Source organism: Lithobates pipiens, unplaced genomic scaffold (genome assembly GCF_037356315.1).
Source record: "Lithobates pipiens isolate NorthernLeopardFrog02 unplaced genomic scaffold, aLitPip1_a1.2 Scaffold_8, whole genome shotgun sequence".
In the NCBI taxonomy this organism is placed as follows: domain Eukaryota; kingdom Metazoa; phylum Chordata; class Amphibia; order Anura; family Ranidae; genus Lithobates; species Lithobates pipiens.
The window spans coordinates 342,222,153-342,240,139 of NW_027507903.1; the positions used below are offsets into that span (position 1 = coordinate 342,222,153).

At 44.1% G+C, this 17,987-nt stretch overlaps 1 protein-coding gene across 1 annotated transcript in view; it reads right to left on the bottom strand.

The window, feature by feature from the left end:
- Positions 1-4,695: 4,695 nt before the first annotated feature.
- The window catches only part of HSPA4 (heat shock protein family A (Hsp70) member 4), a 91,721-nt gene continuing 78,429 nt past the window's right edge, over positions 4,696-17,987 (bottom strand). The window contains exons 16-19 of the mRNA XM_077473146.1: positions 13,945-14,052; positions 12,059-12,178; positions 9,116-9,277; positions 4,696-6,176 (exon numbers count right to left, since the gene is read on the bottom strand). Of these exons, the coding sequence (XP_077329272.1) occupies positions 5,976-6,176; positions 9,116-9,277; positions 12,059-12,178; positions 13,945-14,052 (591 nt within the window). The 3' untranslated portion in view covers positions 4,696-5,975. The remainder of the gene's footprint in view (positions 6,177-9,115; positions 9,278-12,058; positions 12,179-13,944; positions 14,053-17,987) is intronic.

Here is a 17,987-nt window from a genome sequence, read left to right on the forward strand (position 1 = left end):
GTGGCGGCAGCAGCCGAGAGATCGATCGGCCTCGGCATCGCTGGAACCCGGGACAGGTGAGTGTCCATATATTAAAAGTCAGCAGCTGTAGTATTTATAGCTGCTGGCTTTTAATATTTTGTTTTTTGGTGGAATCCCTCTTTAAGGTGAAAAACCTCCTGTGCTGAGGCTTCCCCCTTTTACTTACCCAAGCCAATCTAGCTGTCTCGCTCCTCATTGGGCAGATTGATAGCAGCAGGAGCCATCAGCTTTCTGTGGGGGCACCCGCTGAAGAGGAGAGGCCTAGAGCACTGGCGGGGGACCCCAGAAGTTGAGAATCGAGGCTGCTCTGTGCAAAAGTATTGCACAGAGCAGCTAAGTATAAAAAGTTTGGTATTTTAAGAAAAAAAAATGAAATAAATTAAATTAAGGTTTAATATCACTTTGATAAGAATCATTTAAAGGTTAAAACTAATAAAACCAATTTGTCAGACAAATTTACCCTCTTACCTGTCAATTTTGACCTGAGAGGACAGAAACTATCTAATGTATTCCAACAATCACCTAACTGTAGGAGGTACAAGATGGAGCCCACAAGCAAACTAAACCGGAGCCTTTCCCCCACTGTCCCCCCCAAGTACTTGCCGATACCTATGGAAGAATGGGTAAAGTGGTGGTTTGGGAGGTGGAGGCAGTTGGGTGAGGATGTGCCAAATGAGAAAAATAAGGAGGGCTGATAAAGTTGGGAAGGGGGGTCACAATCCAGCCTACTGCGGTCTAGTCAAATAATAATAAAAAAAAAAGTATGTGCTGCCACTTAAACATGATTGAATACATTCAGCTGGTGCAAACACCCAATGTTCCCCACCAAAAATAAAGTATAAATATATGTGCTACTCTGCTGTGTCAAATTGCAATTATCTGTATAGGGGTTCATTTACTAAACCCGGAGAGTGGAAATCTGGTGCAGCGGTACATGGTAGCCAATCAGCTTCTAACTTCACCTTGAACAATAAAACCGGGACGCTGATTGGATGCTATGTACAGTTGTACCAGATCTTGCACTCTCCAGTTTTAGTAAATGAACCCCAGCCACTGTCAGTTGTGGCTGAGGTACATCGATGATGTCCTAGTGGTGTGGAATGGTAGTGCAGAACAATTGATGGATTTTGTGTCACAGATTAACGCCAACAATAGGAATATTAGACTTACCTATACATACCACGAGACAACACTGCCCTTCCTCGATTTTTAACTTGCCAGAATTGGTAATAAGCGGGGGAATTCACGCTAACAGCTGAAAGTACCAAGCCCGAAGGTATCGGTTTTCGGGGCATTTGCACGAGTACCAAAACTCGTGCAAATGCTTAGTATCAGTAGCACAGATATAGATACTAGCATCGGTGCAACCCTACTTGCAATAAATTAAGACTTTACATAAATTCTGATATCTTTTATTAGGAACTGTGTAATGTATAGTTTGAATACCATGTCAGATATATATTTTGTATAATTGTAAAAGAATATTCCACACTCCTCTCATCTTTCCCCCATAGTTTCTGTTTTTTTTTTTCCCCCAGGCCTTCCTATTTCTAGGCTAGAAAATAGATTTGTTGAAAATCATCACCCAGCTAAAGGCCTGGAGTATCTGAATTGTCCTGTGGACATTTTTTGTTAACCGGAAGGTAGACTAGTCCTTCAGAAGGTGGTCATCTAGATAGCCTGACTTTAAAGCCCTGAGTTCTGAGATAGGCAAGCAGAGGTACCAAGATGTTTGTCAACACTGTCACACTGCCCTTTGGGCTTCTCCACTGCTCCCACACAGAAAGTTTGCCTTCAAATGTGAAGCACAGAAAGTGCTGGTAAAAGAATATGTAGGAATGTTCAAAGATGCAATGCATTAGCCTTAACCAAGAGAGGCATTTACGGGCCTTGCAAAATTCATGTGAAATTTGGGAATTTGATAAAGGATTTTAAATCCAGAACAGGACGGACACCCCAGTTTGCCTTTGGTGCCATGAACATGTTTGGAGTGTAATTCTTTCAACATGTCTTGTGGTGATACTGGCACAATTGCCTGGGACATGCTGTGGTTCAAGGTATTCTGCAACTAACTGTACATGGGCAGTTTTTGGTCAATTTGGAAGAGGAAATCAGTGAGATTGTAAGAGTTTGGAACTCTATTTTGTACACCTTTGCAACCACCAATTAAACCCGGAGGTACTTGCTGCTTTTTCTGATAGACAGAATAAGCCCCGACTATGGGATCCTTGTTGCCCGAAGCCCTACCAACATCTATCCGAGGCAGAGGGGTATGCAATGGTCAGCATCTTTGGGATCCTGTACCACCTGGACAAATGTTTATAATTTGTTTCCCGTGTTTTAACATTTATAGAAGATGTATGTACTACTCTTAACATATTCCTTTTCTATAAATGTGTGAAAACGGCAGCCTAACGCCAATTCCCACTCCCCAAAAAAATCTAAGGCCTGTGGTGACACCACTTCTGTTCAACAGTCTGTGCGACAGAGCAAGCCACCATCCCCTGGCTGTTTATGGCAGAGTTATTCAAAATCTGAGAGAGATCCTTTCCAATCTCCTTTAGGTGGGCAGTACAAAAATGCTGTAATTGCAGATACCTCCAGGTATCCATTGGAAACCTGCCGTATTTAATGACTCCCCCCAGGGGAGAACAGCAGAAACACCCCAATGGTAGTAGTGGAGAGATTTTTTGTTAACTGTATCCCAGCGCTTCAAGGTGTGGGTAGTAAGAAAAGAGGCAGTTTTAACAGCCCTTTATATGGGAGCTTGGGCTAAATCGTGACCTGTTAGGTCTCTATTTACTTGGCATAACTTTATTTTACCAAACAATTGAGTACTGCGTTTTTGTGCATTAAAACTAAAAGTGCATTTCCCCCCCCAAAAATGACATTTAAAAACCACTGCGCGACATACAAAAATTGTAACACCCTCCAATTTATTCCATAGGGCCTCCGCTTAAAAAAAATAAAAAATAAAAAAGTTTGCAGGTTCTAAGTAATTTTCTAGGAAAAAAAAAAAAAAAAAAGCTGATTTTTACATGTAGGAGAGGAGAGAAGTATCAGACTAGGCTTGGGAGGCAAGTGGATAAAGCATGAGACCAGCGGGGTGATATAGAGAACCTGGTGATCCACCTGAATTTTAGTGCCAAGTTTGAAATGTTTACACTGCAAGGTGAATACAATCCAAACACAGCCCTGACTTTTACAGCAACGGTCAGAGATACAGAGTGACCCTCTTACCTGTCCACCACACTGCACTGTAAACAAAGTCCAGGCTCAAAGTGTGCTTAAGCCCTGATGGGGGCATCAGGGGCTGGGTTCCATAGCGATGGATCATGGCCCTGGACCTGCATAGCATGATGAACACCTATGTAGGATCCAGTGCCCAAGACAACATTACAGGTCATTTCCATAGCGCAGAGTTAAGGTTTGGCTCCCAAGGTATTACCAATGTTGCTCCGATCTGGATACACTGTTTCTAATCTAGTATTAGAAGATTGTAAGGGTTTGAAGAAAGAAACTGAAGATAAAATAAAGGGAAAAACAAACAAATTAAGCTAAGGGCAATTTTTTTAGTGAAGGAGAAAAATTCCAGCACCTAACACAAACTTGAGGACTCACAGAACAGGGTAGAAGAGTTATAGGGAAGGTGCCCGGGGGGTCCTCTAAAGCTTTGCCATTGTCCAATCACATTGGCACAGCTGGGCAAATGGGCATACAGGTACATCCCCTTAAAGATGCGGCATTGCACGCATCCAGTGCATGCTCCGTGACCGTGGGTTCCACAGACTATGTCCGCTGGGTGCCCGCATTCGTGTCCCAGAGCACAAGAATGGGGAGATGCCTTTGTAAACAAGGCATTTACCCTTCTGTCTAGTGACATGACAGAGATCACTGCTCCCTGTCATCAGGAGCAGCAATCGCTGTCATGCGAATAGTAGCCCATACCTCCCACATTTAGAATCACTCCCTAGGACACACTTAACCCCTTGATCGCCCCTAGTGTTTAACCCCTTCCCTGCCAGTGTCATTTACACAGTAATCAGTGCATTTTTATAGCACTGATGTCTGTATAAAGGACAATGGTCCCAAAATAGTGCCAAAATGTCCGCCATAATGTTGCTGTCACGATAAAAATCCCAGATTGCCGCCATTACTAATAGGAAAAAAATAATAATAAAAATGCCCAAACTATCCCCTATTTTGTAGACGCTTTAAAACTTTTGCACAAATCAATATATGTTTATTGCTATTTTTTTACCAAAAATATGTAGAAGAATACATATCAGCCTAAACTCAGGGAAAGGACATCAATTTTGTTTGGGTGCAACGTCCCACAACTGTGCAATTGTCAGTTAAAGCGATGCAGTGTCAAATCGCAAAAAGTACTCTGGTCAGGAAGGGGGCTAATCCTTCTGCGGCTGAAGTGGTTAAGATAATAGTTTTTCATCTTCCATTCATAGCTGTGAGAAGTGCTCAGTCCACCTACTTTTATAAAACATGCCTTTGGTCACAGGACAAACGAAATGCAATAGTACAGTAGCGGAATAATTATACACAGCATCTACTAAGTGATCTGCAACAACATTCAACAGAGACAGTCACCGACTGCCCAGAAAACAAATGATGTGGCTGGTGCAAAATTTAATAAAGAGAAATACAAAAAAAAAAGACTTATGTTGCAACCCAGCAATTTTATTGTCAGACAGGAACTGCTATAGGTGTCAAGGAGTTCTGGTTATAACACAATAAAAAGAAAAAAAAAAAAAAGAAAAAAGTGTTTTCTATGCGATATGAACTCTCATTAAACCCAATTATGCTACAGTATTGTACACAAGAATTCCAAACAGTCTGGGATGCCTTGTGTATAATATTACAGCACAATTAGCATGTGTTGAGAAGAGAATCCAGTTTTCTTCTGGGATCAATATGGTTACTAGAAATGAATATCACAAAACAAATACTGAACACTTGTCTCATGTTTAAAATAACATGAAGGATGATTGACATACAAGCTGCATTGCATCTTGGTGCAAATGAATCCAACTGCACCCATCAAGTGATGACCATTAACATTAGCTCCCAGTTCCACAGCAATCGACTCAAGGCTTTTTTTTATAGGCAAGATGGGGTAGGTAATGCACAGAGTTCTTGGAGATTCAACAGTACTACAAAGGAGGGTTCTTGGCCCTGTGTGGTATTTAAACTTTCAAATAAAGACCTTCTGTAAAAGCTCAATTTTCTTATATGATTGAAAGCTAACTATTGCCTTACTGGATTCATTAGCTTTCCATCATGGATAGTATATACTGCTTCTAGACTTAGACATAGGTTATATAGCTTTACATAAAAGTATGGAAAACAGATTATCCAATGGATAAAGCTTGTCCAGCGCTTTAGGAAAAATAAAGACAGTGGCTAGTGCTGGGTTTCAACACTCCTATTTCTTGGTAGCCCCATGAAGCAACCAGGCTTCCATGCAAAAAGGATGAGCTTCTTACCAATAACCAGCTGCCAGTGGGGCGAAAATGCAGTGTACAGAAAAAGATGCAAATCAAGACTTCAAAATCTGCTAACACAAAAGATGTTGCTATAACTGGGGTAAGTGCTTTTTCCAAGCAATTTAGACATTTGTAGACCTTGAATACTACTCAAGTAAGCTATAGACCTGGCTTAACTCCAGACAAAAGCCTACTAGGGTAATTGTGCAAGTTACAGCCATTGCTAAAACTGCAACAATGAGGAACTGCTGCAACGTAACATTTAAAAAAAAGAAATGGACACCAAAACAATACATATGTTAAAGGGTGTAGAAAATGCAGGAAATACAGGGGCTGACTAAGAAACTACAAGTAATTTGCAGTCATCACTTTTCTCTGATCGGTATTTTGAGCTGTATGAAGGTAACTTAAAGCTTTGTTATACTGTTTTATAATAGAAATAGATAATGGAATTTATTCAATGTCCATCTCTGGGAGTTTTTTTTCTGCCTCAGAGGCAGTCGATTCTGAACTCTGCTCTGTAGCCTGTGGCCCTTGGCCATTTGTGTTATTTTCTACTGGTCCATTCTGCTCTCCTGCTTGCTGCTCCTCTTTTGGGGGCTCCACCTTGGGTTTCGGTTTGGAGACTATGGGGTTACACGTGCTCATCAATTCCTGGAAAACAACAATTGAAATATTTAAATTCTGTATATAAAATTTTCAAACAGACATTGATTTCCTGAAGAAGAAAAGGGAGCTGGTGAGTTATCCTTTTCTTACATTCCCTCTAAATAGCTCAACGAAACATGCACCTATGACTGGGCTACGGCCTGTGCCAAGTGCCCTGCAAATAACAAATGTCACCAAATGACAATTTGGGGGCTGGGCACTGTGGTTCAGAAATGCACACAACATATGCAGAAATTAAATTGTAGCTGTCTAGGTTTATGCAGTATGTATGCCAGATAACCATAGTGTATGGGTGCGTACTAGTGCATAATGCCAACAAATCTGTGGTATTCTAATTATTGTATGGCACTGGTCTCTTTTTCAGGCATGTTTTGGGTATAAAGACATGTTCTTACTGTTTTTACATCACGTGGGAAGGATGTATAATAGACAGAAACCTTGGGGCCGATTTACTAAAACTGGAGAATGCAAAATCTGGTGCAGATGTGCACGATACCCAATCAGCCTCTAACTTCAACTTGTTCAATTAAGCTTTTAAAAAAAACAAAAAATAAAAAATAAATAAAAATCAAAAAAACTGGAAGCCAATTGGTTTCAGTGCAGAGCTGCACCAGATTGTGCACGCTCCAGTTTTAGTAAATCAACCTCCACACAAAGTGAAATTTCGGCCGCCGAAACATATCGGCCGAAAATGGCCCTTTCGGCAATTTGCCGAAAGGAAAAAATGGCCGATAATTGAGCCGAAAATGGGGCAGGGCTCCGGTGCCGCCCATCACGGGAGGTGTATAGCGCAGGAGAGCCGCCTCCACCATCTGGTTCAATAGAGCGCCGGGAACATCACAGCTTTAATTTCAATAGCTGTGTGTTCCACCGTCGCGCGCCGTCGCATACAGCCCCTCCCCCTTGTTCGGGGAACTTTGATAGACAGATCACCCGTCCAGATTGGACGGGGGATCTGTTTATCACAGTTCCCCGGACAAGGGGGAGGGGCTGTATGCGACGGCGCGCGACGGGGGAACACACAGCTATTGAAATTAAAGCTGTGATGTTCCCAGCGCTCTATTGAACCAGACGGCAGAGGCGGCTCTCCTCTCTTTGCTGCACAAGGGGACACCACACTGGCTGCACAGGGGGACACCACACTTATCTCCTGAACCATGTCCCCCAGTCTCTGACCACCTCCTGAACCATGTCCCCCAGTCTCTGACCACCTCCTGTATACTTTTTTATTTTTTTTTTTTTTTTTTTTTTTTTAAAACAGTCGTCATTTTCGGTATCGGTGCTGTTTTCGGCCTAGTGTATTTTTCATTTTCGGTATCTGTTTCGGCACCAAAAAACCCATTCGGTGCATCCAATAGAGAGTGTATATATTATATATATATATATATATATATATATATATATATATATATATATATATATATATATATATATATATATATAATGCACCGAATGGGTTTTTTGGTGCCGAAACCGATACCGAAACAGCACCGATACCGAAAATGACTTTTTTAAAAATATTTTTATACAGGAGGTGGTCAGAGACTGGCGACATGGTACAGGAGGTGGTCAGAGACTGGCGACATGATAAAAGAGATAAGTGCAGCCAGTGTTGCCCCCAGTGATGCAGCCAGTGATTCAGCCAGCGATGCCCCCCACAGTGATTCAGCCAGCGATGCCCCCCACAGTGATTCAGCCAGCGATGCCCCCCACAGTGATTCAGCCAGCGATGCCCCCCACAGTGATTCAGCCAGCGATGCCCCCCACAGTGATTCAGCCAGCGATGCCCCTCTGCAGTGAAGAGAGCTGTCTGGTTGAATAGAGCGCCGGGAACATCACAGCTTTAATTTCAATAGCTGTGTGTTCCCCGTCGCGCGCCGTCACACACAGCCCCTCCCCCTTGTCCAGGCACTTTGATAGACAGATCACCCGTCCAATCTGGACAGGTGATCTGTCTATCAAAGTTCCCCGGACAAGGGGGAGGGGCTGTGTGTGACGGCGCGCGACGGGGAACACACAGCTATTGAAATTAAAGCTGTGATGTTCCCGGCACTCTATTGAACCAGACGGCAGAGGCGGCTCTCCTCTCTTTGCTGCACAAGGGGACACCACACTGGCTGCACAGGGGGACACCACACTTATCTCCTGAACCATGTCCCCCAGTCTCTGACCACCTCCTGAACCATGTCCCCCAGTCTCTGACCACCTCCTGAACCATGTCCCCCAGTCTCTGACCACCTCCTGAACCATGTCCCCCAGTCTCTGACCACCTCCTGAACCATGTCCCCCAGTCTCTGACCACCTCCTGAACCATGTCCCCCAGTCTCTGACCACCTCCTGTATACATTTTTTTTTTTTTTTTTTTTTAAACAGTCGTCATTTTCGGTATCGGTGCCGTTTTCGGCCTAGTGTATTTTTCATTTTCGGTATCTGTTTCGGCACCAAAAAACCCATTCGGTGCATCCAATAGAGAGTGTATATATATATATATATATATATATATATATATATATATATATATATATATATATATATATATATATATATATATATATATATATATTTTGGCGGCCGAAATTTCGGTGCATCCCTTATATACATACATACAAAATTTTCTTGTAGCCTCCATCCACAGCCACCTCTGTAGCCCGGCCCCCCACATCCGCCCCCCCCATTCAGTGAACTGGCTTTGTATAATGAAGCACCTTAAGTGATGTAAACCTGTACGGTCAGGATTATCATCTTCATTTATTAGCAGATGAATGCGGCTCCCTCCGTGCATTCACATACGTTGAATCTGGCCCTTACGTGGAAAAATGTTGCCGACTCCTGCTCTAAGGAGTGGGAACTTCTTAACACACACACAAACAGATTAAAAAAAAAAAAAAAAAAAAAAACACAATTTTTTTTAAAAGAACACTCACTTTTGTTTTAGTTTGAATATCCTTTGTCTTAACTACAGGATCTGCAGTAAGATTCTGCTTCATCTGTAGATTCATTTTGTTGTTCATCCACTCCATGGCTTCGTTTATACCCTTTTCAACTTTGTCCACATCAGTGGGATCCAGATGGTCGTATGCCTCTTCCTATAATGGAAAAAAGTCAGATCAATCCAATTCTTTCCAATTTAAATCTTGTTTTTTTGGGGTGGATTTTTCACTGGAGCTGATAAAAAGCAAACACTTCTCATAAGGGATGACTTTGTGCAGAAATACAAAACACACCTCCAAAGGCTACTTTCACACGGAGGCGTCAGCGATGTCAAAGCGCAGCCATTTTTAGCAGTGTTTTAGTGGCACTATTCGGCAGCTAGTGGGGCGCTTTTAACCCCCGCTAGTGGCTGAAAAAGGGTTAAAACCACCCGTTAAGCACCGCTGCAACGACGGTTTGGCAGTGCTGCCCCACTGATCTCGATGGCGGTGTATAAACCGATCTTACAGCGCTGCAAAGATTTTGCTTGCATAACTTTTATACTGTCCTGCAAGCGCACCACTCCAGTGTGAAAGTGCTTGGGTTTTCACACTAGAGAGACAGGAGAGGCCTCAGTGTGAAAGTAGCCTTACAGGAAATCTTTAGATGTACGAAACTTTACCACCCTGCAAAGTCAAACAGGTGACACTTCCTGGTTCATCAATGCAGTTTCCTTTGTCACACCCCCAGAACTTTAAAAATTGGCACTACAAGTCGATAACTGTCAATGCACTAAAGCAATCTCGCTTACATAGTGGACGTCACAAAAGCGAGTACACCCCTCACATTTTTTGTAAAAATGTTATTATATCTTTTCATGTGACAACACTGAAGAAATTACACTTTGTTATACAAGCTGTATACTCACTACTTTGCATTGTAGCAGTGTAAATTAGCTGTCCCTTCAAAATAAGTCAACACACAGCCATTAATGTCTAAAACGCTGCCAAGAAAACGGAGTACGCCCCTAAGTGAAAATATCCAAAAATCGGGCCCAACTAGCCATTTCCCTCCCTGTTGTCATGTGGCTTGTTAGTGTTACGAGGTCTCAGGTGTGAATGGGGAGCAGGTGTGTTAAATTTGGCGTTATCCCATTCACTCTCTCTATACTGGTCACTAGAACGTCAACATGGCACCCCATGGCAAAGAACAAAAAAAAAAGAAAAAAAAAAAAAAGATTTTTTGCTCTACATAAAGATGGCCTAGGCTATAAGAAGATTGCCAAGACCCTGAAAATGAGCTGCAACACAGTGGCCAAGACCATACAGTGGTTTAACAGGACAGGTCCCACTCAAAACAGGCCTCACCATGGTCAACCAAAGAAGTTGAGTGCACATGCTCAGTGTCATTGGGAAATAGACATATGAGTGCTGCCAGCATTGCTGCAGAGGTTGAAGGGGTGGGGGTCAGCCTGTCAGTGCTCAGACCATATGCCGCACACATCAAATTGGTCAGCATGGCCATCGTCCCAGAAAGAAGCCTCTTCTAAAGATGATGCACAAGAAGGCCTGCAAAAAGTTTGCTGAAGACAAGCAGGATTACTGGAATCATGTCCTGTGGTCTGATGAGACCAAGATAAACTTATTTGGTTCAGATGGTGTCAAGCGTGTGTCACGGCAACACAAGTGTGTCATGTCTACAGTTAAGCATGGTGGTGGGAGTGTCAAGGTCTAGGGCTGCATGAGTGCTCCTGGCACTGGGGAACTACAGTTCATTGAGGGAATCATGAATACCAACATCTACTGTGACATACTGAAGCCGAGCATGATCCCCCTCCCTTCAGAGACTGGGCCACAGGGCAGTATTCCAACATAATAAAGACCCAAACACAACTCCAAGACAACCAGTGCCTTGCTAAAAAAGCTGAGAGTATAGGTGATGGACTAGCCAAGCATGTCTCCAAGCCCTAAACCCTATTGAGCATCTGTGGGACAGGTCTCCAACATCCACCAGCTCTGTGATGTCGTCATGGAGGAGTGGAAGAGGACTCTAGTGGCAACCAGTGAAGCTCTGCTGAACTCCATTCCCAAGAGGGTTAGGGCAGTGCTGGAAAATAACGATGGCCACACAAAATATTGACACTTTGGGCCCAATTTGGACATTTTCACTTAGGGGTGTACTTACTTTTGTTGCCATTGGTTTAGACATTAATGGCTGTGTCTAGTTATTTTGAGGGGACAGCAAATTTACACTGTTGTATAAACTGTACAATCACTACTTTACATTGTAGTAAAGTGCCATTTCTTCAGTGTTGCCACATGAAAAGATATAATAAAATATTTACAAAAATGAGGGGTGTACTCACTTTTGTGAGATACAGTTCGTGCAGGGAAGTTGGGCAATAAGGGCGTTTAACTGTCGTAAAATTCTATTAGCTGTCTAAGGAAGGTACAGATTAAAAACACAATTGTAGCGTTAATTCCTTACAGGCAATAAAAAGACTGGATAAGAAGACAGACCGAAGACAAGATTTTGCATATTAAAAGTTGTATATTTTTGCCAGGGAATGAAGCACAGAAACAAAATCACATACTGCATATGGTTAAAAAAATAATAATTAATTCTAGTGACATTTTTCCTTTAGTGTGCTTTTACACTGAGGTGTTGGGGGCATCGATGGTAAAACGTCGCTATTTTTAGGACTTTTACCATCCTGCAAGCACTCAGGATTTCAAACTGGAGTGAGAGGAGAGGCTCTTTACAGGTGCTATTTTTAGCGATATAACACCTGTAAACGCACCTCAGGAGAAAGCTGGACAGACATGGAAACAGATATCAGTTAATTCATGTCTAGTATTCTCCCAAGGAAAAATCCTATTGCAGCAGCACACTTTCCAGCTGCCTCCAAAAAATACTTAATATTCATCTGATAAAGGAAAAAAAAAATTAAAAAATACCTTGTTTTTGAAGGCATGAATAACTTTCATATAAAGCTGAATTTGTTTCCCAAGCTCATCAAAGGCCTTTGGTCTTTCTTCAAACTCTAGGTAACGTGCTTGAATAGGGTGGCCCAAGTTCTGAAGAGGAGAAAAGTGAAATGAAAACAAACTTTCTAATCTCGACCCAATTTATTTTTACTGGAATGCAATGAAAAAAAATTAAAGTGATTGTAAACCCTCTTTTTAAAGAAGAGGTTATACTTACCTGTTGTGTACAATGGTATTGCCCAGAGTGGTCCCTTAACTCCTCTTCTGGGGTCTGCTGCCAGCGCCGTTCTCTCCTCCTATTCTGTGTGAGTCCCCATAGAAAGCCATGTGCGATGGGGACATATTCCTAAAATAGGCTATGTGCGCCCAAAGACACACTGCGGCTTGGCCTGGCCCCCTTCTGACAGAATTTGACAGCAGCAGGAGCCAATGGCTCCCAATGCTATCAGGCTCTGGATTGATAGAGGGCCCAGGTAAATGTTTAGGGAGGAGGGTGGGGATGAACAGGCAGTGGAAGGCAGGAAATAGAAAAAACAAAAAAACACAAAGCCTTCAGCCTTTAGAACAACTTTAAAACTGTATTCTTCCAACGCCCTCTATCAAAATGTGTTTATGCGATAACTCCTAGTACAAAGAAAACACTTTGCCCAATACTCTGGGTGCAAGGCACAAGAGTTTGTCAATGACTATATTAAGCAAACAGTAAACACTTTGCATTGGGGAATAGTTTTGCTGAAGCAGTGAATACAAATTCGTTACTTTAGAAGTTATACTTCAGAGTCACCAAAAAAAGTACAAATATGACAGACAATATTTCTCTTATGGATGAGTTTGCTCTAAAGTATTTGTAAGCTGTATTAAAAAAGGAGAAGTCCAGTCTGAGATTTTTAGGCTGGGCTTCTCCTCGGAGTCACAGGAGAGCAATTAATTTTGCACTCCTGTGACCCATTTTCAGCAGAGAGCGGTCTGAAGTCCGCGTTCTGCTGACATCAAACTGCCTTGATTGATATCAGTCTCAGTGAGCTGCCCGCTGCCCGCCACAGCTCAGCACTCCAGTGAGCATGGAGAAGTAGAGAAGATACAGGCTGACTGACAGCAGCTCTCCTCTCAGGGGATCTGTGAAAACTGAGACATCGGCAATGTTGATCGCCTGGTTCGAAGTGCAGAGACGGCGGGAGACAGATGCATCATCGGTCCGATGCTGCAGACACATAGGCAAGTATGAATCCAAAAAAAAAAAAAAACAACAAAACACATTCTTCTGTCTTAAGACATTCTCAAGCAAAAATATCTTTCAAATTTACTACTAATTCCATACAATAAAAATTGTTCAAGTACCTCACAGTGATGCAGAAGTGTATCTAGTACTAGTTTCTGTCCACCTCCTGTCCCCCTAGAATTTTTTCTCTACCCCATCGTTACTTCTTGATGTTGTTCCCTGTCAAAATATCTGCACCTCTCTCCTGTGTATGCAGCCATAATGTGCTTTTCTCTTCTCCATTCCCAAATGAAACATTGGGCAAGAGAATGGTCCTCTAGTGCCATAAACCACAATGTTCCTGCAGCAGTTATCCCAAAGATTTATAGACTGAATAGATCCAGATAAAAAACATTTCTAGGCTGCTCCAAGAGAGTGGACTTCCAAGTGGTTACCTTGTAAAAAAAAAAAAAGTTAAGAAACTATGCCAGTCCGACCTTCAACCTACATTCATCAAAATGTGACTTGATGTCACAAGCTAGGCAACAGACACAATTTAAATGCAACTGAACATTACAAGAAGCTAAACATTTTGATAAGCTTTGACAGAGTTACACAAGGGAAACTGTCAAATCAACCACATCCAATGTTAACCTACCTTTAAGTCTGTTAACTTGTCTATATACACTTGTTTTGGCTGATCCTCTCCATCTTCATACAGCCAATTCTCTGTATCTTCAAGCTTCAGGATGAAACTGTTTCTGTCCTAAAACATTATGTTCACAGAAGTCAAATAAGATTTCCTGAATAAATGTATGTCTTTATGAAAGCCAATTATACCACAAGAAGCAGTACAAAATTAAAAAAGCTGTACAATTTAGCAAATAAATATTTCTTCATATATTTAGGCCAAAATGTATTTGGCTACATTTCTTTGGTAAAAATAACCCAAATCAGTACATTATTTAATCTGAGTGAAAACAAAATGATCGATATCTATATACAAACACTCACAACTTTCAGTTCTGCCTATGGGGGTGGTCCCTTAGGTATCAACCCTCCTGCCTGCTAGCAGACCTCAGTACGTCAACAAGCAGTATAACAAAGAAAAAGTAGGGGCGGCTGCTGTGTTGGTCGGTGAATTACAGAGAAAAGGATTTTAGGCCGAGTACAAAAAATCCTATTTTCTCTTATATTGACCGACACAGCTCCTCTCTTAATCATTGGGATGTCCCCAAGCAGTGCCAAACGAGGGGTGGGAAAACAGCATAAAAACTTCATCCACCGTGGCAAGTGGTAACAAGTGAAACTCTGCCCACAAAAAAACAGTGCGTGGAGAAATCCACCACAAAAATCAGGGTACCCTCAATAGGAGGGACTACCCACAACCGCACAAAAAACTGCAGAATGTAATGCAACAGTGCATTAAACTTAAAAAGGTACTGTGTTTTTTATCGAAAAACCGGGGGGGGGGGGGGGGGTTGGAGTGTTAAAATATTGCATATTCAATTGCGACTATACAGCTGCCTGCAAAACTTTGCGGCCAAAAACAGGCATCAGCAGATGCACTGAGGTTTACCTTGTAGAACTTGGTAAACGTGTGGACAGACAACCAGGTTGCCACCCTACACATTACGATTGCCCTTGTGGAGTGGGCCATAACCGGAAAGAGGGGCACCTGCCCCTTTAAGGCGTAGGCTTGTACTACAATCTGTGATCCACCTGGAAATAGTGGTTGACGAGACCGCCATGCCTTTCTTGGGACCAGCTACCGAGACAAACAGCGACTCTGATTTCCGAAAGGGAGCAGTGGTAGACAAATACACTTTCAGAGCCCGAATCAATGTGAAAAGCCGTGACCACCTTCGGTAGAAAGGACGGTTGCAAACGCAACACCACCTTATCCTATGGATAACCAGATAAGGTGACTTGCAAGACAAGGCCGCCAGTTCAGAGACCCTCCTGGCCGATGTGATTGGCACTAGAAAGACCACTTTCTGAAAAAGAGTCAACGGGGGGAAACACCCTGATATTTTTAAGCAGCTTTTTTTGAAGCGCCGATAACACCAGGTTCAAATCCGATGGGGGTAACGGACGCACCATAGGGACTACATGACGGACGCACCAGGTCTGCTTACCATGGACGCTAAGGCCAATCTGGGGCCACCAGTATTACTGGGATCCCCTCGGCTTCCACTCTGCAAATCAACAGCTTCAGTGGAAGAAAGGCGTAGATCAGCTGGTACTGATCCTACGGAGCCACCAGCGACCAACTCTATCTTGTAGCCTGAGGAAATCAGATAGCAGGAACATTGGTCGAAAACCGAGGGGACCACCGGGCTGCAAACTCCCGAAGGCGACCCCCCACCCCGAGACCTGGGTGGGGACAAACCTTCATGCGGTAGCACTTATACTCGCAGACTTGCGGTTCCAGGGACGTTTTTTGTCCGTCCATGGTTGTCCTGTCGTGCTGGGAACGTTATACCGAAGCTCCAGGCGGACGGAAAAGCAGTTAGTGAGTGAAAAAAAAAAAGGGAGGGCCCTCGCCTACAGCGTGGCTCCTTAGCCTTCCTGGTCTGTGGGAGTAATACACTGTTACCACCGGTGGCATTCTTACTAATGCCATCCAAAGAGGCTCCAACGAGCCTGTCACCAAGGAAGGGAAGATCGGTCAGGGCTTTTTTAGATGCCTGGTCAACAGACCAGCATTTCAGCCAAATCAGGCGCCTCAGCACCACAGCCGACACTGAAGCCCTAGATACAGAGGGAGGTATCCAGGGACACGTCAAACGTACTTAAGGCGTTCCCACTACCGGGATCCTGGTTACTTATTTAACCTGGATACTGGAGGGTCCATGACCGGAGGAGCCGACCACTGCGTGCGAAGGCTTTCCTCAAAGGGGTAACGCACCGCCCTGTGTCTGGGGACCAAAAAGGTCCGTTGCGTGCGACCCCATTCCCTGTAAATGAACTTGTCAAATAAGTCAGATACGAGAACACCATAGGTGAACATGCTGGCTTGGGGGACCCAAAAGGGACCGGTACGTCAGCAGGGGGACCAGCTGGCTCCTGAATCTTCAGGGTAACCAACAAGCGATTTTTTTACACCCGGACGGGGACTCATCCTTACTTACAAGACAGAGCAGAGGTCACCGGCCTCAGCAGGACCAGAGTCTGTGCCAGAGCTCTCCCCAGAGGAGGGGGGGGGGGGGGGAACAGGAGCCACCTTATTGCACCCATCTTCCCACGCACTGCCTCCATCTAGCAATGAACGAGTTGAGGACTGCCATCAGGGTGTCCATGGGCACTGAGCAGTCTGCAGGTTACCCGGTTGCCATTGCCTGGACTTTGAGGGAAGAAACACTAGTTTCTGAAGCCATGCTGACCCTATCCTGTCTGCCACCCATATGGGACTTGGGACAGTGACAGTCCCACCCTCCCGGCTGCCGCTGAGGGGCCCATTCCCCCTGGACTCTCCAACCTGGGGAGTTCTGCGCTGTCCATAAGTGGTGCCTGTAGTCCCTGAGTGCACCCAGATGCAGAGGAAACCAAAAACGGAGTTGGTGATAACCGCTGGAATGATCGCTAAAACGATCAGAAAAAATGCTCAGGCTTCAATAAAATGCCCACTCAGCAGCCAGTACACAGACAGGAAACACAGGGAAAAAGGCTGTGAGATCACATGAGCCATGCTGCTGTCAGGGAACACTGAAAATGTGTTCAGGCTTCCAGAAAATGGCCGCCAGTGCCTTCAATAGGAATCACATAGAAAATGGCCGCCGAAGCTCAGACAGTCAGCCTGCTCTGCCCACACCTAAAATGGCCGCCAAAACATCACCATGAGGTAGAAAAAAAAAACAACACTGCAAAGCCACAGCTCTGCACAATGCCCAACAGATCCTCACAGGCACCTTTCAGGGGCATACCATACAGGCCCCAGGACCACCGCCATTCAGCTCCCCCGCCCCCCAATGTAAGGTAAGAGCCCACAGAGAGCCCCTATATAGGCACGCACACCGCTCAGCAGCCACATGCAGCATTCCCCCCGAAGGGGGAAGGGAGGGAAGATATGGACAGGGGAGAGAAGATAGGGAGGTGAGGGGGCCCCCAAATCGACCTCCCAGGGAAGGCCCAGCTACTCAGCCCCGTCAGAACAGGGAGAACTGTACTTACCAGTCCTGAAGAGCTGGGAGACATTCCACTGTAGACCTACTCTTGATCAGTACAGTGAAGGCTACTGGCCTTCGCATACTGTGACGCAGACATCAGTAGCCCGGTCATATGTACGCCCCGGAGCATAAAAGCTCACCGACCACCTCTGGAGCTGAGGTATGTCGTGGCCTGCCAAGCAGTAGCTGCGACCTGCACATGCTTGATGGCCAGACTGGGGAGACTACAAGGATAAGTGAACCAGCCGGTCACCCAGCCAGCTGTGGATAGAAGATCACAGGATCACTCATCTTGCGCAAAAAGGGAAGCTTCTGCATAAAAAACATGGACCTATGGGCCCGCATGGTTCCTAGGTCTTTCTCCTTCACTAGGCAAAATAAAACGGAGGTCTGCTAGCAGGCAGGAGGGTTGATACCCAAGGGACTGCCCCCATGGGTGGAACTGAAAGTTCTGAGTGTTGTATTACAACTTTGCCTAGTATTTCTCCTAGAGGTGAGGTATACAACCCAATGGCTAAGAGAGGAGCTGTTT